Source organism: Lethenteron reissneri, chromosome 25 (assembly GCF_015708825.2).
Source record: "Lethenteron reissneri isolate LAM-NWPU_2019-01 chromosome 25, ASM1570882v1, whole genome shotgun sequence".
NCBI classification, from domain to species: domain Eukaryota; kingdom Metazoa; phylum Chordata; class Hyperoartia; order Petromyzontiformes; family Petromyzontidae; genus Lethenteron; species Lethenteron reissneri.
In genome coordinates this window covers 8,313,531-8,338,241 of record NC_083803.1, presented here as the reverse complement: position 1 = coordinate 8,338,241, position 24,711 = coordinate 8,313,531, and the positions used below count along the sequence as shown (strand labels likewise).

The window sequence follows — 24,711 nt, the reverse complement described above, 5'->3', positions numbered from 1 at the left end:
AGTACGGAATGTTAAGAATCGTTCATCCAAAACAACTTTTTTCTATCCGAAATTATGTTTCTGGGCCTGATTTGTTTTCTTCCAAACACATCTATAGTATGGAGACTAGGAGAGACAGGGGGTATACACTTGCAGCCGCAAATGAAGAGACAGAGACACAGAGAGACAGACACACACACAGAGAGAGAGACAGACACAAAGTAAAAGATCCCCCTCATAGCCTTCACAGACTTTTGGGGAAAGTGCTGTAAGCGAGCACCTATGAAGGCCGACATGGCACACGAGAGGGTTGGTGGCCGGCACAATGCCCGGCCACCTTTGTCTCCCTTGTGGCGATGTTTACACACGACACCAGGCACTGATTTGAGGATGAGTCAACCTAGGATTAATCATTACGGGTTCAGATAATCGTTACCTCTGTTGACTGTGAGCAGGGATCGAACCTGTGTTGCCAGGTTAATAGCGCAGCATGCTAAACACACAGAGAAAGACACCTTCATTTGACCACTTCTACATTCAATGGCATACGCTACCTGAATAATTTAACCTGCATGTAACTTCTGGATTTAAACCATTCCGAAAAAATGCATTTTATTTACCCCGAATGAATCATTTTTCTAACAGCTTTGGCAGAAGGATATTGGAGCATAGTCGAAGCTGATAATAATCCACTACATGTTTAATCTTATTTCTAAACACAACATGTAAATTGATAGTAAAAGAACACCTGCCTGTTTGTATTGTAATTATCACATCCATTGTAGCTTCAACAATCAGAGTGTACTAATGAATACAGCTGACTTTTCGCACCTAGAATGTGTTAGAATTAACACAAAAATTTGGCAGGTAATTTCAGATGAAATCCCACAAGAACACTGCAATCTTGAGGTGTAATTGTTATAACACAGCAGGACTTGTGGCTTAAATATATTTATTTGACCGCTATTTTCTAGGAAAATAGGCTGGAATTATACAATATGTTTTCTCAGTCAATTACAAATATTTCTCACAAGACATTATACAGATTACATATTTAATGTTACTCATATATATGTTAGCTGATACTCTACAAAAGCAATTAGAATGCATTTCACATTAATAAAATAAATATCGAAATAACATTTAAATAGTTCAAATACCAAAAAAGCAATTGGTTATTGTAAACAAAAAAGTTTTTCTCTATAAAAAAAATATCACAGTGTACTCTGATAAAATAAGTAAGTTAACAACTAAAATATAACTTCATAAATGAATATTGCATGTCAGCAGTAGACTGCTTCATGGTGTTATTATATAAAAAGAGGCATCCCAATGATTTGCATCAAAATCTGAAACTAAGCAAGCCAGCAAACAGCGATAATTTAAACTGGATTATAGCACTCTCATTGTCCCCTGAATATTGACTACTTAGTTTTATGAGATATAATGCGATTCAGATTCCTTGTGGGAGATTGTGTGCCATGGTCCAACAAGAACTGCATTGCCAAAGGAAAACTAATGAAGGCAACACACTTCTTAACTGACATTCTGACAGGCCTGAGGACACGCGCTGCCAATGATCTCCACCCTGCATGCCTGAGATAAACGAATACTGATCGATTTAAATCCTGCAGGGTACGGGTTGAGCAGGCATAGATTTGTTGCATGAACAGGTATCTTTGTTAGGGACCAAGATGCTTTGTACCATAACACTGGCCATTTTTTTTACATTTTAATGAATAGCTTCTGACGTCCTTCGAGATGTGCTGCAGGGAAGCGAGTATCTGTCATGTGTGACATAAATTGTCCCTTTATATAATGTCTTAAACTCCAATGGATTTGCTTTATTCATGTCAAGCACTGCATACACACATGATGATTATAAACAATATAAAAATTAGATTTCAAGATGGGGTTTTAAAATCGTTTTTTCTTTTACTTGCACGCAATAATCACGCCCTTATTTTTGCGGTAGTAAATGAGCATAAGCGTACAATTCTCCAAATGCTTAAATACATATATAACAACTTTGTTTTTTTTTATCAAAAAGAGCCTGCCCAATTATGATTTAACTTTGACCCTCTATTTTTAGTTTTTAGCCAGGGTAGTGCTGTGATTACAACGTTCGAATAGCAATTGGGAAGGTTTGCGAGTTCAGGTCTTGGTTTGGGGTCAACCTTAAATTTACTTAATTACATTAAATTTACACGAAGTTTTCTATGCACATATAAGATGATGTCGATTTCTTAAAAAAAAAACGTGTTAAACGACTGCTGAGCTGTAAACTTGTTCACATGATCAATAACTGGCCAACTAACAATTACAAATGTAAACACGTGTTTTACTGTCACTGTAAGTAAAGGAAAATATATCTCTACCCTCTTATTTTTCTCTATCCATGAAAGGATTGGAGATAAATGGATGTGCCATGCCATATGTACATGCATTGTAAGGCAAGCAGCCAGTGATATGCTAGTAGCCGATCAAAATTAATACATCGAGTGCATAATCGAGAGGTAGCAGGTGATGAGATTCATAATTCAACACAGGAAATCAGCCTCTAATTTTATTTTGGACTTTTAGGCTCAATTTATTATATTCAGGTCGGGTTTTTTAAAAATGAAAATGTATTTAATTGCAATAGCTTGTATTATGCATGCGCTACAATTAATACATTTCATTATTTCATTATAAAAAAATATGAATCACTGAATCTATGTTTGTACGTAAATTCATATAGGTAAACACAATTTTTTCATGTAAATGTATTTTTTTATTAAGGAAAAGTGATGTAACATATCAAACATGATGTCCCGTGGTGGGAAAAAGATGCGATGCTGTAAAAGTAACATCACTTTTCAGATTACTCTGAATCATCTGACATTTCATATCTAAGGCTTGATTTTTTTATTAATCCGAAAATTTGGAACACATCTCTCGTATATAGACTTTGTCGAGGCAAGGGATGTGCAATTGTGGCCCCCTGGGAATGTCTGTGCAAGCCTGTGGCCATCTCAACACTAATTGTGCCCCTGTGGAGAATGGGACATCAAGACTCCACATAGAAATAGAGACACACACAGGGAGACAGAGACATGGACATAACCACAGATACTGAGACACAGTAAGACATAGACAGTTTACCATTTATAAGGATAGCTGCAGTATACATAAACAAATTGTGAAGTCTCCGATACAAATGTTTAATGTGAAGCTAATATCAGAAATGTGTATCAACTGACACAAATATAATGGCAATTCTTTGGGTCTTTGGGTAAGGTCCATCTACGTGACTTAACCGAAAGACCCAAATAATATGAATTCCTGCAGTCACGACAGCTTTAAGTCAAGATTTAAATATAATGTACATTTATGGGACTCCATTTTGTGAGCTTCCAATAAATCTTTTTTTTCTGCGACACAGCGTGGTTCGCTTCCCCTTTGTATTCAAGCGAGGGCATGAGTCTTACTCAACGCCGTTTTCAATATGCTGCGAGATCCTTTGTTGCCGAAAGCGATTAGGTGACGTCAAACAAGTCTTATTCTCATTTATTCGGCGTTGTTAATTTGCGCTCGGGGCCGTTATTGCCAGAGAAGCTGTCGTCATTGACATTTGGGTCAATCGGCTTTCCAGTGAACGTGACGCGTCCGCCACCTTGTGGTCATCCTCGGCTGCTACAACTTGTAAATTATTCTCTTGGAATTATGATTTATTTACTCAACATTTAATTTGCATCAAAGTAACATCCACATAGTACGTGGTTTAATATTTACTGAGTATGGTATACGGTACTGTATTCGGATTTTACACCTGACACTGATATTTGAGATATCCCGGCCTTATTGGATTGCTAACGGCATTTCAGAAAAATAGAAACAGTGGAAACTTCTGAGCTTTCATTATAATTTGGATGGGTATTAGTGTGACAAAGGTGAAGGGTTTTAAAACCAATGCAAAATCCGTGGAGCAGTTATCGTATCTGGAGTAGCATTCGCCCTCAATCAGAGGAATTTACGTGTTTGGTAAATTCTACCACAAAAAATAACAACAGCTAGAGCCGTTAATGTATGATAGTCAATTTGGTCGTTCAGTAAATAGAACTAAATATAAAAAAAACCTACTCCTGGCTGTGTAAAATAAACACATTAATATTTAGAAGCATTAATACTAGGTGGTTGGATGTAATGAATATTTTAATTGAATTAATCTAGGAAAAAAACTATATAATTCGTATTGAATTGCAGTTTAACACCAAAATAGAGATTATTTAACTTGTACAAAAAATAAAGATACAATTTTTCCCATGTACTAAACCAGCAGAACTAGGAAAAGGTTAAGTTATTCGAAATATTAAAGTATTTTAGTATTAATAACAAAACCAATTATACATAATTTATCTACATTACAAATACTCATTACCATAACAATAAAAAAATCAGTTTCTTTCTGAAATACAGAATAAATTGTGCTTGCAATATATTATTTAGAAAGGACTCCTGTAATTATATGGTAGTTTTAATGATTAAAAATGCTTTACTCTAAAAAGACTGAAAGGTAAATGCTTTAAATTAAAGCCTTTTTTAATTTCACTATCTTGATACTAGCAAAAGGGTCCCATTGCCATACAGTACTTTGATAATACAATTAATTCTTAACTTGTTTTATATATACGAATTGTACTGTTAAAGCCTAGTTAAATACCCCTGCTAGTATGTGCTTGTTTCTTGGAAGGTTTGTTGGATAATATACCATGAAACATTACCATTAACCTTCTGAAATCAATTGTGCCATATTTTATTAAACCACATGAAAGCCCATTTCAACGGTTTGACTTTTTTTATTTTGCAAGAAAAGGCACAGTAAGTAATTCATTTCAGCTTGAGTGGATTTTGTAGAGACTGACCTAGTGCAGTGACCCGTTGAAGATGTCTGAAATTTTGTCCTTGGATACTGGAAATGAATTTGATGGAAGAAACGTGATAGTGCACCAGTTCTCAAGCTACAACTCACCTGCAAATGTATTTCATCATCATAAAATAACAGAACAAAATATATACCATGGGTCAGGAATTTTTTTAAATATTATACTTGGAAATAGATATGGTTTATATTAAAGTTATAATATTTTATGACAATAACCGAGCTAATTCTGCTCTTAAAATGATAACATTTGTCGAATCATAATAATGTTCAAACATATGCATAGAGTATATTGATTTTTCAAAAAGGTGAAAGAATTTACGAACGAAATATATACATAGAGGCCAAGGTGCCATATGTTCATAAATTATTGTGAGGATTGTGTTTTTTTTATTGGCCGAAGAGGAACGATTAGATTTTTTATTGTCCTTTATTTTGGCATCTGTCAACCATTTGGTCTAAAACCTCACAGTAATATTTCCTACACGAATCATATACCAGCTTGACAGTATGGACTAAATAGCAAACATTCTGCGGCAATGTCAGCATTATTACATTTGCATTGTCACTGGAAGAAAAACTGTTTCATGAACTATCTCAAGCATATTTTTCCTTAAATAAATAAAATACTTTGTAAGCAGTACTCTTATGTTGTTGTGCTCTAAAGCAGTTTTTTTCTTCAGAGAAGTACATTTGTATTTTTTTATGAGAAGGTTTACCTTCACATATCAAAGATGTAGTATTCGCTTTGAGGTTGAACAACATGCTGCCTGAGATGCAAACTCTCCCGTGCATTCTAAACAGCCCGAACGCTTACAATAATAACAGAAAGGTCAAGAAAGCCATTTAAACATGAAGAAGTGGAAGAGTAGAAATGCAGTCTTCTTTTGCAATGAATTTTGCCCTAAATGTTACTCCATTCGAACCAGTGGTGACTCAATGTAATGAAATTAAACACGGTGGAAACTTATTTTACCATGCATTAAATGGCCTTATACCACCAACTCACAAATCATGTCCTCCAGCCAAAATTTAAATTATGTTTTTTTATTTACATCCTAATTATAGTGATGTAATCTAACATAAATTGTTTTGCCATTTTCTTTGAAGTTGTTACCCTATTTTAAACGTCGAATTTAAGATGGTTGTGGAATTACGACCTAATGCATAGCTGTGCTTGCCATAATACTTAAGCTTGTCATGATACAAAAATAAACATATTTTTAAACATAAGCAAAAAAGATACAACTCCATACTGTATTTAAGGAGCAGGTCTGTGTTTAATTGTTGGTAGCCTCAAAGAGACATTCATGTGCATAGAGTATAAATCATTTTTAACAAGTGTGCAAGCCATATCATTGTTGGTCGTATTTTTTTTTATAATTAAGCAACAAATTACGCGATATAAATAATTAAGCATTATACATATCTAAGGCCAAAAGCAGAATACATTTCAAAAGGGTAGAAAATGTAAATGATACAGTATCTCTTGTGCAGATTGTCAGGGTGGTTTGTAAGAAGGTTAGTTCGTGAGATATTCATATTTTGTCGTACTCATGTTTTTTTTACCAAGTTTAATGCATTTACAAAAATATCCAAATTATATATTGGATAAACTAATTTATAGGCCAGCCAAAAATGTTGAGAAGTCTTCCTCGAGCTGTCAAATATCCAAGTGATTTCCGGCTCAAATGAGCATCTCCCACTTACAGCTCTGAAACAGTGGCAGGAATTCCACATTCCTATGGCGGGGACGAGCCTATCAAGACTACATCCCCACGAAGTGGTACCTATTTTATCGACCCTGGAGAGATTAGGCTGCGTTAACCCCTGACCAGGATTGAAACTTGCAACATTCCGATTGTGAGCCTCTCGCTCTATTGCTGAGCCACCGAGCCAGCAGTGAATTGACAAAAGGGCTGTTAAATTGAAAGACGAATTCTCGACTTCAATTTATATTGAGTTCTACATTTATTTCAAATGGTCGGGGCAAATGACCATGCACTGATAATTATGAACGACCAAGTTATTTTCAATGTCTAACCAATCCACTAGATGGCACTCTTTACAGATGATGACGAATTACAGTAAGTGAAATTACAAATATTTTTGTCCTTGAAGATGTTTTTTTCTGTTTACTGCAGTGACGTGTCAAAAATAAATATTAATCTGAAGCTTACTGGGATGTCAGGATGTTGAATGTCTAATATTCCTACAGTTACCAATTCATACATTTGTTAAAATAAAAGATTGCTGGCTTAAAACAACTCTTGAATATTTATAGTCTAACTTACTAGAATACAGAGTAGTACAAATTAATAGATTACTTTCCAGCTCTGTCAGAATATAAGCCACTAAAAGCCACTTGTGACATTTCACAAATCAGACATGCCGATGAATATACGGTATTTCATCCCATGCACATTTGCTAATTCAGTATAGGCATTGTCATATTAAATGATTATTGATAAAATAAAATCTCCAAGGAGTGAATAGTTTCGAGCACGTTGCAATTGCACAATAATTCAACATGATCAGCATAATGTTTGTTATGACATTGTGTTTTTTTACGGCCATCGTTATTACGATACAGTACTAATTGTTTAAGATGCGCTTCTACATTTGTATCAATAAAGACGTGCAGTACATTGGTAAGATTATTATCAGTAAAATTAAACAAAGCTACAGTTAGAAAAATAAATTGGCAGGTAACATTGTATTCCAAAAACAATATGCCATCTTTTTTATTGAGTGGTGTTTCTTTCTAGCAGTTTAATAAACATTAGCATGCACACGTTATGGGCCCAATTCCTGTGTTGGTGAAAAGTGCATTTATTGCCAATACAGTGTTTGGTGGAAAACACATCCATCATAGCTATGTTTTTATAGATGTCTTTTTTTTCTCTGGAAACTGGTGGAAAAAGTCGTTTCATCCAGCACATGCATTCGTTACATGTAACTTATACACGAATCATATGTCTACAAGTGTGTTGTATTCCACACACATACGCAATAACAAGAACATACATTTTGTGTTCCAGAAATGATAGGTGGAATGTGAGAGTCAGTGGCTAACGCTGACTAGAATTATTGTTCCATAGGCAAGGGACCGGAGACCCTCTACGTTGGCAAGAACCTCAACGATAATGAGTGGCACACAGTGCATGTCACTCGCCGTGGGAAGAGCCTCAAACTAATTGTGGATGGGATCGCGACGGAAGGTAAGCTGTCATTTGGTTTATTATTTTAAAACAAGTTTAATTGCTATGGAAAAATTTACATTTTGTGAACCGTTTTTATTGGCGACATTTGCATTCTATGCTTGCTAATGGCAGAACTATGTCCAGGAGCTGAATGCCAATGTCGACGTCTGCTAGCCACGAATAAGCGCAGACTACTAAATGGTCCTTAGTTTGGGCTGCGTGATCACAGTTGCACAACTGTGGCTTGCCTTTAGTTGTCCTTTCATGAAGTGGATGTGCACATTGGTCTCTAGATGTTCTGATGCAATTGATGATTTACGAATGTCTTTGAGGAGTGTCAAAGTCAGGAGGTGCAATGTTTGGATCTCAAACGAGGTTTTATTTTCTGGACATGTACATTGTTTCACTTTGTTCGCCAGCGTTCTTCCTGATCTGGGCGAGATTATATGATAACAAGTGAGTTCCCAGAAGGGGGATCGGGTTTTGAGTGAGCAGGGATGTACATTGTTGATGGGCAGGTTGTCCTTGGTAAGAAAACGTATAATCTCCCTTACAATTTGAATCTCTGTGTAGATATTTGGTGATTGATTGTTCGCCAGAACAGAGCCTGGGGACTGGTGTTGGTTTCAGTGTTCTGGTTATGATGTGCATTGCGTTCATTGTGCATCTAGCAGTGTTGTATACGAGCTCTCGGATCAGGCTGGAGCACAGTGACTGTGCCACTGAGTAGATTAGTGAGAGAGTGGCAATTTTCAGCACATCAGCTGAGGTGCCCCCAGGTCATTCCTGAAAAGATTCTGTAGCAGGGTGAATCTTGATTTGATATTTTCACAGATCTGTTGTATGTGAGGTTTGAAGGCCAGGCTTCTATCCTTGAAAACCCCGAGATATATTGAAGTGGGGTCATAATGCACTGGGCTACCACAAGTAACCATTAAGGGTAGCATCTGCTGCATGACTGTTCAAGTGGAAAGCATTTGTGGTGGTTTTGGAAGAATTTGGTCGCAGGCTCCAGTTACAGATATATGGTTCCGATGAAGTTATGTCAGCTGTGATTATGTTCTCGAGGTTTGTGCCCTGTGCAGAAGGGACTATGGCATCTGCATTTCTGAACATATGAGACTAGCCTTTTGCCCGTCCAAGGACGGCTGTATTGCAGTGAATCTGAAACTTGCGAGTGAAAAGCAGACCGCGACGTGATATTCACTGCATCAATTCGTGTGCAGTTTGTAAGGGCGCGGTGACACAGACCTATTTCATTTAAAGGTTATAATCCCTTGTTCATCATGATGTCCTTTTTACTTTGATGTCTCAATAGCGTTACGGAGATCGCGTGACGTGAGGGTTCTGTCTTTGTAGTGAGGGTTGTGAGTTGACGCCGAGGAGGGGGGAGCAGGCGTCACATGCTCATGATTATTAATGAGGGGGGGGTCCATTTGGAGGATGTCACCTGCTCATGAATATTCATGAGTTGGGGCTGGTCGATATGGAGTGACGTCACGAGCCTGAATGACAGACATTCCTGGGTGATTAGAGTAGGTATGATGTACATGGCAGGTCACTTATCTACTGTTCGCAATTCTCTGGGGCTGTGTTTAGCAGCGAAAGTATATTTGCTGATCATCGTGTCGATTCAGTGCACAGTACAGTTAGAATAGCATCTAATGATTTTGGTCAACAGCTGGCCATGACATCAAATTGTTATAGGCAGAGAGGTCAATCAGTGCTCCATTTTTATATTAATAATAATGAGTATAAAAGTCATATGATTCATGTTTCATAACTATAATTTCACTAAATACTTGGGTTTATGTAGCTGTAACCCACGAAGTTATTGGTGGAAAAAACAGGACTGCGTCCCTTTATCTGCAAAGGTCAAATGATCGGGGATCACACGCGGCTGGAGTTCCACAACATCGAGACGGGCATCATGACAGAGCGGCGCTACACCTCCGTGGTGCCCTCCAACTTCATCGGCCACCTGCAGAACGTGAACTTTAACCGCATGGGATACATCGACCAATGCAAGAATGGCGACATCGACTACTGCGAGCTGAATGCTCGCTTTGGCATGCGAAACATCATTGCTGACCCCATCACTTTCAAGACCAAAGTCAGCTTCCTCACACTGCCCACTCTGCAAGCCTACACCACCATGCACCTCTTCTTCCAGTTCAAGACCACGTCGCCCGAGGGCCTCATACTCTTCAACAGCGGAGACGGCAGTGACTTCATCGCGGTGGAGCTCGTGAAAGGGTACGTCTCTACTGTTGTCTTCAATAGCGTGGGGTTTTTCTTTTGCCAGGCTACTTGGCAATTTGAACCTTTCGTGCCTGTGCTAAGCAACGCACAAGCTATGAATATATAAATCACTGTTTAGATAACTATGAACAAATTTGCTCATGTATATCTATGGACAGTTCCTCAAATTATGAAACTCGCCATCAATATTTGACAATTATTTTTATAAAACACATGAGTGGAATTTTTCAAGTTAATTATCTAAGGTTTTTTTTAAGTACATATATAGCTGATGGAATAATTCAATGGTGTGGCACAGACACAAAACTAAATTCACCATCGTCACACTGAATTACAGCCCTAATTGGTTGATTTCCCACGCCCAAATAAAGAAGCCACTTAATGATTATGGTAATGAATATCCACATCTGTAAAATGTCTGAAATGTATGTGCGAAATTGTGCAACTGCCCATATATAATATGCACGCTCAGGGGTTTTAAACTATTGTGAGAACAGGATGTAGCAGTATAAAAAAAACCCTCCTCCATATAAGTTTGATATTACAGTGCATTGATATTACAACTTCCGACATTAAAAATGTTCTCAAAATGTTTCTGAGCAGAACATGCGCAAAATCGCTGCATTATATTTTATTTACAACAATTGCCGTATAACCTTGATATTTATGAGCGCTGCACATGTTTGATTATTTTTCAGGCACATCCACTACGTGTTCGATTTGGGGAATGGGCAGAACCTCATCAAGGACAGCTCGAAGAAAGTGCTCAACGACAACCAGTGGCACAACGTGATCATCGCCAGAGAGCTCAACAATGTGCACACCTTGAAGGTGGACTCCAAGTCGAGCACCCTGAACGTGAATGGAGCCAAGAATCTGGACCTTAAAGGTAAATACAGTCGAGTGGCTCCTCTCTGTGCCCCTTATTACCTGTGACTCCTATTACCTGCGGAACCTATAAGGTCCGCTAATGTATGTATGTATGCTGAACTTTTTTGCGCTGTACGTAGCCAAATGTGCTAATTAGACGTGCAGCGGAAGGGCAACAAACTTAACACCAATAGCAGTTTGAAGCTGGAAGAAAGTGCTCATCTCCTGTTATATGTGAACATATTTTTTCCATTATCTGCAAAATGTATTCATGGGTAAGTGGAGTCAAATTGTGGCGAACGTGGCGGAAAGCACTCCCAAATGGTATTTGGCCTACTCTTCCACACTGACCTAAATGTTTTGGAAGAGATTGAAGTACCCACTACTCATGAGCTGCCCATCATTTGAGAATTTACATCACTGGGTTGGCCCATTTATGCTGCTAGGGGGATACGGGGGTCAGGCAACTGGGGGTGGTGGAGATTTAAGAAACTCATCCATTGTTTACATGGACGAGTTTCTTAAATCGTCCTCACGGGAGGTCTGGGTCCCTCCACCACGTGACCCCCCAGGCCTCGTACGGGCCGACACAGTAGTGACGTCCCATGTCACTACAATTGCTTCGACAGGGGATGGAACTGGGACATCTGCATCGCAAGTCTGATGTGCTAACTATTACACCACGGAAGCACCAACAGCTCTCTATTGTCGATTCTTTAGTGGTTATCGCTCTGGGTGCCAGGGTGGAGGGATGTTAACTACCTCGCCTGGTATACAGGGTGGTCGTGGGTTCGATCCCGACCTTGACGCCTGCTGCTGTATATTTAGAGTTTGCATATTCTCCCTGTGGTCGTGCGGATTTTTCTCCGGGTCCTCCAGTTTTTCCCTCAACGTTTAGAAAAATGCTTTAAACTATTTGGCTGCTATACATTTCCACATAATAAGCCAGCTTCGTTGAGCTATTATTTGTGGCCAGGTCGCTTCTGAAAAAGAGCTATGTCGCTCAGTGGGCCTGACCTGGTAAAATATTTGTTTTATTTAATAGTTTATTTTTAGACTGAAGTTGGTGTAGTGTGTCGTGTTTGCCACTAGAGGACGCTGGTACTCCACCTGATGGCAGGAGAAACGTTGATAGCGATTTCTGGATAGAATTTAATTTCCAAACAATATCGATGTATCTTGATAAGGAAACGAGAAAGCTGATTTGCAAACAAAATATATACATCGGAGCAAGATGTTAGTATGTATGTACGTTGAACTTCTTTCGCGCCTTACATAGCCAACCATGCTTTTCTAAGTAGAACATTTATTTGAGCCTTATATCCAGTACTGGCCACACTTAAATTAAATTAAATAATAATAATAAATCACAGACTTAAGAAGGCCAGTTAACCCAAATATCAAGATATTACTTCCCTCACGGTGGCAGTAAAGATACATGTTTGTGTTAATTTTAATAAACTATTCTATATAATTGCTCTGAAGCATAAACTTGATACCAGTCATAAGAATAGGTTTTCCCCTTTTTTCTGGCAACAAAACAGGTGTTAAGATGTTAAAACAGCAAATTGAAACCTTTTTGCAAGGAATCATGTCTGCATTAACCACAGATACTTGTGGTTAAAATACCAAAAATATATATGGTCTGACAGTTTCTGCATTGTCTTTGAAACTGATTGGTCCACACCATAGACAGCTTTCTTTAGAGCCCAGTCTCAAACAGCGTTAGGCCAGAGGACGCCAAAAGGCGAACAGTACAAAGACAATTATATTTTGACACTGGCGAAGGAGGTCCCATGTTGATACCAGTCATTTGTGAATGATTTTAGACAAATTCACATTCTAGTTTTCTCATCACTTTACATCACAATTGTTTGTTATGTACAAGTTAATAACGTTTCCACGTCTCGGTGAGGTGCCAGTATATCACCATTGGCCAGTCGCACAAAGCACGTGGAGCGAACATATCCCTGCATTGCATTGATTGAAACGGGAAGCTTAAGGCATTTTGTATTCCAGTTTTTTTATGAAATCAGCCCCAGAGCATTATGTACATCACTGTACAGGCTACACTTTAAGGTCCAGATTCATTGACAAGATATTTTATTGAATTAACTAGCAATGCAGCTCACGTGTCTATATTTAAATATCACCCACAGCCAAGATCTGTACAACCCAACATGTTGCCATTGAACACTGGCATATGACAAATTGGCTCATTTTATTTCACATTCGTCAATAAAACTGTGGCCTTTAAAAAAAACAATTGCAACATTCCATGCAATGCCTCTCTTCAAGAGCATTTGTACACCAGCGCCCGAGGCAAGCGTCGGCCGCCACAAAATTATTTCCCGTAACAATGTTGTCACCCGCAGGAGAGCTCTACATCGGAGGGCTGTCCAAGATAGAGTACAGCAACCTTCCCAAGCTGGTGGGCTCCCGTGAGGGATTCCAGGGCTGCCTGGCATCTCTGGACCTCAACGGCCGCCTCCCAGACATGATTGATGAAGCCCTCTACCGCATGGGCTCCATCGAGCGTGGCTGTGAAGGTATCCCCCACCTGGCGTGCACATGCCGTATACATTGTTTTGTGTACTTTGAAATACTAGCCGAGTTACGCACCAGTGGTGGGGCGTTTTTGTTGCAGTTGTTGTTGGTGTAATTGCATGTAGTAGTAGGTTTTTACCCTTTAAACTGGTACAAAACTGACACCTTTATACAAGGCATCATGTTTGCAATAACCGCAACACAAGCAGTCAAAATGCAAACAAAAAGAAACAACTCTGATAATGGTAATGATATGCACTGTCCTTGAAGTTGATTGGTCCACACCCAGAGAGACAGCTTTCCTTAGAGCCTAGTCTCACATGGTGTTGGACCAGATGACGCCAAAAGGCGTCATCATGATGCCTTGTATAAAGGTGTCAGTTTTGTACCAGTTTAAAGGGTAAAAACCTACTACTATATTTTGCCACTGGTAAAGGAGGTCTCATAGTGTAATTGCATGTGTTTTATTTTCTTGCTCAAGAAAACAGAGCTGTACAGTGTGAACAATGATACAAACCAAAATAAGTACAGTGGATGTACACACGTGTGAGCAATGATGCAAATAAATTAAATTTCGATTTAAAGTTTTCGTGACTGCAGGGATTCATCTTCTTGGTTCTTTCGGTAAAGTCACGTAGAAGGGAAGTAATAAAAAATAAAAATAAAACAAAATAATTCTCGTGACGTTTTGGCCGAAACGTTGTGGCCGAAACGTCGTGAGAATTCTCTTATTAAGTTTTATTTTTATCATTTTATTACTTCCCTTCTACGTGACTTTACCGAAAGAACCAAGAAGGCAAATAAATTAATTTTAAAAAATTGGTCACAGTCACGGTAAAACCTTATTGTTACAATGCTTTAGAATGACTGTTACTGGTAAATAATGTATCAACTATTTGCATGGAATTATTCTGCAATACTATTGTTAACTGGTGCTTTCACATCATTGTATTCTTCCACTTTGCCTCGACGCTAATGGAATACTTAATTACAGATATTATTTTCGTCATTGCTAGCACATGCTGGAGAACATGTATTTTAAAACTAAAGTTGTCATACATAATTAATCTCGGCAGTCTTTATTTTAATTGGAAAACATTGTGTGTCTCTTGACTTATAAACTCACTTTATTTCTGATAAAAAATTTTTATAATTACACTGCAGTCTAGTTATGTTGCATATTTTATTCATATTTCACAATTCACTTTTTCTTTATTCAGACGCAGTGCTGTCTTTTGTCATGTTCCGTGTATGATAATGGTGCATATCATTGTGAATGCCATGGGTGGCCCATGTCTGTGATTCATCTGATTACTCTGATCATGTAAACATGTTCTTCTGCTTCTTTTCTTTTTCCCCTTCATTTGTTTTGCTGACAAAGCTGAGTTGAAAGCACACATGAAAGGTATAGCACTGAGATTTTAAAAATAAATGCTAATGCAAATGTAGTGGCAGTGGGTTAAAGTAGTTCTGTAAGTTCATGCTTTGATATTAAATGCCAGAAGTTATATTTTAGGATGATGTACTTAACCTCTTTGTAACACTGTATAAATGTTTTATGCTTTTTTCCTCAATACTTTCTTACATTATCATCATTCCCTGTTAATTTAGATCGCCCACATATCCACTTATGGACCATGTTTGCTGAGCAAACATTTGCATCCACAAATTAAGTTGGATTTCTGTTGCGTGTAAAATTATACCCAGTAACTCACAAATGAGGTTTTCATTTTTGCTGTTGGGTGATGAAACGAATTTTTGTAGGAAGAGAAAAAAAAAACTGGACTATCATTGACTTTGATTGGCCAGAGCCAATTAGTGTTGCTTTGCAGCTGGTTAATGCACAATGCATTCTGCTCCTAGAAGCCTTTCCTGCTGTCTCCCTGGCTCAGGTCCTAGCACCACCTGCCAAGAGGACTCGTGTGCTAATCAGGGCCAGTGTGTGCAGCAGTGGGATAGCTTCACCTGCGATTGTACCATGACATCCTACAGTGGTGCCTTCTGCAATGACCGTGAGTATGAGCATGCTCCTCGATACTACCTGGCCAAATCACGCAGGCCCGTCGCTGTGCGCTCAACTCCTGCCGCCAGTTTGGCATGCACCCCGGCCTCCTATGCAATCCTCCCGCTCACAATAACCCAATCTGTTCCGAGACCTGGAGGGGTCATGTGGCCGCTTGGAAATTTGGCAGTGTCGCGAAGATCATAGCCCATTGTCATAAAATGTACACCTGGCACGGCAGCTTATATGTGAAGAAAAAAATCCTTTTATAAAATTTAATGTCCTAAAATATTAGAAGAATGCATGCAGTGAAACAGCCATCTGCTTAGGGATTGTGCTCATGTCTAAAACAAAAATCACCTAAAAAGTCATCCAGGTCTTTAAACCTTGAAAGCTAAAAGGCAGGCCTCAAATACATTTTAACCAGCAACCTCTGTATATGCACATATACTGTATGCATGTTTATTGCACGACTGTGTTGACTTTGCCACCTACTGTAGGTAAGTGTACAGGTAAGTGCATTACTTGATATACTCACAAGATGTACATGATTATTTTGAGAGGGATTAAGAAGAATAGTTTAGTTCTTTATAACAAGTTTCCAGAAAACATTATCTTTCAACATTACAGTACATGTTGCACTAGAGTATATGTAAGTAAATACCATCAAGCAATATAGTCATCTACATTTTTTATAACCAAAATGGACTGCATATATATATGAAATGCACATCACATATAGCATGTATATTGTTAATATTTGGCATATCATTATTATTCGATATATGAGGGGGGGGGGGAAACCCATCTGTGATTTGAACATCAAGGATTATGTGTAATCAACTAGTCATTACAAATCAGATATTATTCTGACATGATGTAATACATGTTATGGATTCATACATTTTAGTGCGAAGGTATCCAAAACAACACGATATCGTGAAATCAGGAACAAAGCTTCTTACTTATAGTTCTTCTCCACGGAATAATTTGTTTGTGGGATAAGCAGTATGGGTGTTTCATATATTCATCTTGTTAATTTGAACTCTGCACATATGTGCCGATCATAATATCTCTCAAGCAATCTAGATTTGAAGCTTTCGTGACTGCAGGAATCCATACTCTTTGGTTCTTTCGGTAAAGTCACGTAGGCATAAAATAAAATAAATAACGACGTTTCGGGCGCAACACAAGCGTCCGTCATCAGGTGGGAGAGCACCCGAAACGTCGTGATTTATTTTATTGTATGCCTACGTGACATTGCGTTCAAATCTGACAGGTTTCCTTGGTTAATAAGTTGGGTGTATTAACCGTAAAATACGTGCCATGTGCTTCACAGTGGACGTGATGTAATTTAAAGACGAGCAGGCCACTGTGTGCCAAGTGCCATGATCAACATTTTCCAAATTTCAACAATTACTATCAACTCCTTTGCAGGACCCTCCTGAAAAAAGTATTTAGTAAGTGAGGCGTTCCTGGGTACATTGTAGTCATAATAATCATTAATCATCAGTCTAAAATTCCATACAAAAAAATGTCCTCGATTTATTTAAAATGTCTCTCGCTGCTTTTCTCAACTTGTCACGTGATTTCACATTCTGACCCACCATACGAGATTCGTAACTCATATTGTTCATATTGGTTTAGAAAGCATTTATTTGCATCCACATGATCTCACATTACGCATGGTAATTTTTGTGAATAAAAAAAATTACGAGAAAGTACGCGCCAAATATGATATGTTGCCACAGAGGCTGAAATATTAGTTATTAATTCGATGTCACAAACGTTTTCTGAGGCTCCACCGTAGCGAGATGTTATCTCCCCTTGCCTGGTATGGAGGAGGTTGTGGCTTTGATCCCAGCCATGCCTATGCCTGTATGTTTGGAGTTCGTGTGATCTCTCCTCCTGATCACTCGGATTTTTTTCTGGGTTGAGAAACATGCGTTGAGATTACATGACGAGCTATCAAGTGTGGCCAGGTCACCCCTGAAAAGGTGCTAAATAATACAGTGGGCTTTAACTGGTGAAGTGAATTAACAGTCGTAGTGGGCTGACCCGTAATAAATAAAGCCTGACAACTATCCAATGGCGGAGCCAGGATTTTCAGGTAGGGGGGGGGGCAACCCCTCCAGAAATGAAAAATCATAGTAGTTGTTAGTAAGGACTTGTCCCTTGCTTTTTTATTTTTAACTTGGAATAAAAAAAACATCTGAATAGCTTTTTATGGCAGTATATGATGGGAATAAATGATTAAATTTCAGATGGTCAGCTATTATAAATGGCATGAGACATTGTGCATTTATGTGGCATTGTGCGCAATGCACTTGTTGACAGCTATTTTCCTAGGAGTTCCTAGTGGTCCGTATTTATTGGCCATACCACCATATTTCTTGGAGTGTGTGTATGTCACCATTAAATCAACACACACTAGGCCTTGTTACATTAAAAATGTATATTCTTCTTAGACCTAAAATCTGCATTCATATGGTAGACAATGTCTTGATACAACATTTGTACGCGATTCGATTATCGAGAAGTTTAAACCCCATTTGTGCATTCAACTCCATTACTGAGCCCTCTCCCTATGGCTCACTAGATCCACCTCTTTCCCTCGTGTTATTTATCCAAATACACATCTCACAAATGGTGAACAAGGGAAATCTGTAGACTGGTGGGACACAATGGAATTTAAAAAATCCCTTCCTGTATAATAAATTGCGGGGTGTCATGGACAAACCTGATAATCCACATATTGATATGTATACTATAAGCTATACATGCTTTTTTGGAACACTACAATACGCATTTTATTGTATAGTTTCCCCACAGATGGCTACACAATGAACTCAATTATAAAAAATGCCATTCACTTAATCTGCCATCTCTCAACAAAAGCCTACTTTCTAGACAAATCATTTTGAGGCAGCGTTTCCTTCACCTTACTCGTGTGAAAGACATGTGATATGCAGTATCTGTAACAACATCCAGTTCCATTATGACCACAACTCAGGTGCTGCTTGAAAATGAGGCTCATCCTATCTCTAGAGTTCTCCGCTGGTGAAACAATATCATCTTGAACCTTGATTAAAACTGTGTGCCATGACTTCTTGCAGGCTAAACTTAAATTTATAATTTGACACAATACGAATAAAACTAATCGCGTAATTGTTGTTAACATGCAAACACGTGTATAAGTGCATAAGCAGCTTCATAACGCTGCTATGAATGAATACAACATTCAAATACAATCCTGCATATGTATCACATTTGTAAAAATCCATCTATATATACAGGAATTCCCTTGTTAATGTTCTCATCAATAGTAACTATAGAGGAATGTGTCTAATGAACAATACAACATTTACGGACGGCGGTTATTTCAGCGGCGTGTGACCTTTGCGTGTGTTGGAGCTCTCCTTGCAGAGGGCATGTTGACAAGAGGTTGCCTGACATTGCACCCAAGGGGGCGGTAGTGACTGTTGTATTATGGAAATGAAACATAAAAATAAGAATCGCGAGCTTTATGATGCAGACTCGATGCAAAATAGATCGTTAAATACGCACATACGCTTTTAAACTTTTCACACATCACTAAATAGAATATATATTGAGAACGTTCTATAAATAAGTGCTGTATTTTTTATATATATACACGTGCTTTATTGCAATTTGTCTCATTTCAATTATATTTTAGTAAATACATTCTTTGTTAATAAATTAGCCAGAGAGCAAATGGATTTTCAAAGTTAATTTTAATGAGTGGTAAACATGTCCATACTCTTATTCTTGGATCTTTCGGTAAAGTCACATAGAAGGGAAAAAATAATAAAATAATAACAATATAAAAACAGTCGAAACGTCGTGAGAATTTTATTGTTTTATATTTTTATTCTTTAATTTTTTCCCTTCCTTGTGACGTTACCGAAAGAACCAAGTATATGAATCCCTACAGTCACGAAAGCTTTAAATCAAAATTTATGTCCATACTCTGGTTCGTGTGGTGCCGTGATTAGCACACTGAGTCGAGACAGCCACCTTTGATCACATTCCTTTCCGCTTGTCTGTTGTTCCTCGCACTTCTGAGTTACTCTTGCTTCGAGAACGAGCAAATATTGTTCCAAGTTAAAATTATTATTGAGATTTTTTGTTTACATGAAATGTATTCTTTAGACATTTTTTAATTCATGGAAAGTGCTGCAGATGCTGCTTTACTGGTATGAACGTTTCTACTTTTAATGTCCCCCCCCCCCCCAGTTGTGTCGGTCGTGAATTGTTAACTCAAATTGTTTATCACAATAACCCACACCACAAAGCGTTAAAGATGTGTAACAATGGACCCTGCATTATCTCTCTCGTGTGAGCTTGGCCGTAAAGCAAGGATCTTATCAGTCAAATGGTTAGAGGTGTATCCCAGTGGAACCATATAACAGTGGGGTTCTCCCATAATTAATGATTTTTTTCAAGGTGAAAAGATAAGTCACTGCTTCTATGAAACTGTATTTTATTTGTGCTGAGCACTGCTCACCGGAGTATTTAAAATGCCTTAGCTTGTGTTTTCTTACTTTTTTAGAATGGCAAGGCAAGTTTTTTAGATTTAAAGTCCACTCGAGACATCAGCAAAAACTACACATCGATATTAATGTCTATTAACATTGTTTCCCTTGGCGAGTCATCTTCATTCAATAGTACTTCACCTGCTAAATGAATATTGATGGGTTATGTTCAACAGTAAAATCTTTTCAACCTACAAACATGATAGCTCACCAGTGCACGCTGTCAGCAGCAGATAATTGAATTGTGGAACACAATATAAATGATTGAAGTAATGAAGATACAATATATTTAAACACTTAGAAAACAAGCAAATCCTGACCTCCGAAACATTGATATACCTGATAATTGGTTCTTTACCCTTCTATCTGGCAACAAAACTGACACCTTTTTGCAAGGAGTCATGTTTGCATAGACCGCAATACCTGCAGTCATAAATACAAACAAAAGACATAACTCTGATAATGTGCACTGTCCTTGAAGTTGATTGGTCCACACCCGAGACAGCTTTCCTTCGAGCCTAGTCTCATATGGGTTGGACCAGATGACGCCAAAAGGCGCACTCTTACTTTTGGCGTCATCTGGTCCAACCCATATGAGACTAGGCTCGAAGGAAAGCTGTCTCGGGTGTGGACCAATCAACTTCAAGGACAGTGCACATTATCAGAGTTATGTCTTTTGTTTGTATTTATGACTGCAGGTATTGCGGTCTATGCAAACATGACTCCTTGCAAAAAGGTGTCAGTTTTGTTGCCAGATAGAAGGGTAAAGAACCAATTATCATATTTTTACTGGCAAATGAGGTCCCCATAGTATTGATATACCTTACATTGTTCAAGTAATCTTATTAAAAAGTATGATGTGTAATACTTGTCACAAAATATATATTATCATGATTAGTAATTACTGTTTTTGTGTGGGTTTGTATAGGTAGAAGTGTGGGTCCTATATTCCATTAAGCCCAGGGCAGAACATTATATTGTTGGTACCACCTGGAGTGGCATCTCTAGTGGTTCCATTTTTTCTGTGGCCAACGACATTGAATTGTGTTGCAATCACTTGAAATGATTGGATTATCATATAATTCACTTGTATTAGTCGTGTAAGTAAGTCAGTACTATAAATATGTTGCCACCTTGAGGTGGTAGCAATTTCTGCTCTGTCCTACAGACTGCTACCGTCTTCCAACTGCGTCGAATGACTTTTTTTTTCAGGAGGGCCCTTCATTGGCTTTTTATTTTCAGATGCTTTCAGCCAATGAATGATGAGTGTTAACACGAGTGGGGGGAAACCGGAGCACCCGGAGAAATCCAATGTGAGCGAGGGATCCCCTACTGGACATCTGTGAAAAAGAGCATATAACTCATCGGATTCCATCACTGGAAATACTTATTCAGATTCTGAGATTGAAATGGACGGCGATGAGTCCACTTGCCGTCCTGCCCGCTCCAGGCAAACCAGAGTGTGGCACCTCCTGGATGCCCACCATCGCTTGCTTGCCTACAGAGTGCTGAATTACTGTCCTCTCACCTGAAAAGTACAATAAGTTGACTACCTGGAATACGGTATACATGCCATGAACATTACGTAATACGCATTTATTAAGCGTTATCTTTACGCTCACAGTACACGGATCAAACCATGTGTTTAATAATTCATTATTTTCGGTGTGTGTGTTCTGCGTAATTGGTTTGTGAAATACCCTGCAACTGCTCGAGGTTTTACGTTCACTCACGAAAAATTATTGAATTAAATTGTTATCCTGAATATTGAGATGGTGAATCGTCACGTGTTTATATCATAATTCACAAAATAACCATAGTCTATAATTCATTAAATTTATCCTCACCGGTATTTGAGTGTTATGGATTAGATTTTATATTTTCGCTTGTATACATAAAACCAAAATCATGGAAATGATTGCCTTTCACAACATATGTAAAAAAAAATGTTAAATCTGAGGACAAATTTTCCATACAAGTGTTAAACCATTTGGCCAATTTCTTAAACTCTCTGCCCACTCTGTATTAGAATGAGTAGACCACAGTTAGTCAATTAGTGGGTTGTATGTGGTAGGGTAAAGTATGGGTACTCTCACCTCTTTAGAGCTCCCTCTAGTGGAGTATTTTCTGCCAGATATGGCATGAGCAAGCAATTGCAGGGCTGCACCTTCATCTTATAATGTAATGCTATAATTAATCATCAAAAAATACATAGCAACAGCAATGGATTTTTTTTCGGGAAATTGAAACCAGCGTCATATACCATGTTCTGCTAAATGTGCTGACATTTTTCATTAACAACTTAATGATTATTCTTTGGATTATTGCAAAAAAGTGAATCTTTTATTTTTTAAGGAAAGTATGTTAATATGACTACCTAAAAAAATTGATTTTAAAACATTTGTAGAAGCTAGATTGCGAATTTTAAAGTCAAAACATTTGACATCAAAATAAAATGTGAATTATATACATAGTTCTGTATCTATGGTCATTATAGGACAGCCACAAGATGACAACTTGAGATAAACGTAATATGGAAATAATAAAATAATAAAAATAAAACATAATAAAATAATTCTCACGACGTTTCAGCCACAACGCAAGCAGCCGTCCTCAGGTGAAGAACAGGTCTTACGAGAAGAACAGGTCTATCAAAAGACTCTGTCTGCACCTGAGGACGGCTGCTTGCGTTGTGGCTGAAACGTCGTGAGAATTATTTTATTATGTTTTATTTTTATTATTTTATTATTTCCATTCTACGTGACTTTACCGAAAGACCCAAGAAGATGAATCCCTGCAGTCACGAAAGCTTTAAATCGAAATATACACGTAATATTTACATTAGTCAGTGACCTTTACCACCAAAACAGGTAGTATTTGTTGCTTTACAAGGTCCACTTTTAAAATTATCTTTTGTTCCTTTTATTCAATATTGTGCTTCACCCTTAAGTACCATGAGAGTACATTCTAAGTGAATAGATGCATTGTAGACAAAAATCAGAAGCAGCTTTGGAATGTTTCCCATTGCTTCCGTCAGACTCATTGCCTCTACAGTGCCACCACTTGAATTTAAAAATTCTTGTGGATGACTGGGCACTCTGGTTCTTCACCCATGAGTGAGAAATATAATTTTATCTCACCCAGCATGTGGTTTACCCATTTGTTTTTCTTTCTAAATCATGACCACCCTTTCAAACAGCTCAGGAGGATGATTTTCAAGTGTGTGTGACTTCTGGAAGCCAGGTAGCAGCAAAGGAGAGATCTGTCAGAAATCATGAATCCAGGATTATTACCTCTATTGTTTAGAAGATTTTTGACTAATTGTTTAGAAGATTTGTTAGACTAATTGACACGTCAGATCATTTTAAATGATGTTCAATGTGACTTCATCAGCATCAGAATAAATATATGTGTAGCTTTATATGAGCAAGTTGAAGTTTATTGTGTGCACATTAGCAGTCTTAGACATTTCTTCATAATTATTTGGGGGGGGGGGGTAGGAATCGTATAGATACAATGCACCACCCGACTTAACCACTACAATTAAGATGGCATATGATGGGCAAATTCGCCACTTGATTTGGTTTCCCAGAAAAACTGGAGGAATGTCTGAAAAGCGGGTACATTTTGTATTCGATGTTTCACTGGAGATTACAACCAGCATCATCAGGTGTTTAACAAAAGCTCAGCTCTCGTGTGAGAACTTAATTGGTGACAACTTGATTTGATTGGCTCTGTGAAATGGTGGAGGGTTACATCTTGACTTAAAGCTTTCGTGACTGCAGGAATGCATGGGTCTTTCGGTAAAGTCACGTAGATATTCTTTGAACTTATCTACGTGACTTTACCAAAAGACCCAAGAATATGGAGGGTTACAGTTAAACATTTACATTGTACTTACATAATCATGAAAGCCAACGTATATAATGTGTCACTGAAATGCATTTTATGTTTCATAAGGATTCTATGGGAAACCATAACTGCAGAGGGGCGTTTGTATTTTTTTTACATGCAGATTTTTTTACTTGATTCTTTTGGCTGTGAAATTCACACAGCCCTTGTAAGGAATGTCACACATTCTTTGAAGTTCAAATAACCATACATGGCGTTCTTAAAGTAATCACCATGAGGAATTGCCAGGTGACCGTAAGATTCGAACAATATGCACCTTTAAAATGTACCCAGTGGTAAATATGCTGTTCACTGAGGTTATTCACCACCTTAATGGACGTGTTAAACTTTAAAGGTGCCGTGATGAGAATAAGGAAAATACAATTGAGTGAAATTTTAATTATTAAACTATTATATAGCTTCACATACTAAAATGATGCTGCTTTTGATACATTCTAATGTTAGTAATAAACACACAAA

The 24,711-nt window shown here is 37.9% G+C and overlaps 1 protein-coding gene across 1 annotated transcript in view; it reads left to right on the top strand.

The window, feature by feature from the left end:
• The window catches only part of LOC133347154 (neurexin-1-like), a 281,972-nt gene that overhangs the window by 141,795 nt on the left and 115,466 nt on the right, over positions 1–24,711 (top strand). The window contains 5 exon segments of the mRNA XM_061559187.1: positions 8,002–8,121; positions 9,978–10,359; positions 11,064–11,254; positions 13,611–13,784; positions 15,675–15,794. Coding sequence (XP_061415171.1) covers positions 8,002–8,121; positions 9,978–10,359; positions 11,064–11,254; positions 13,611–13,784; positions 15,675–15,794 — 987 coding nt within the window.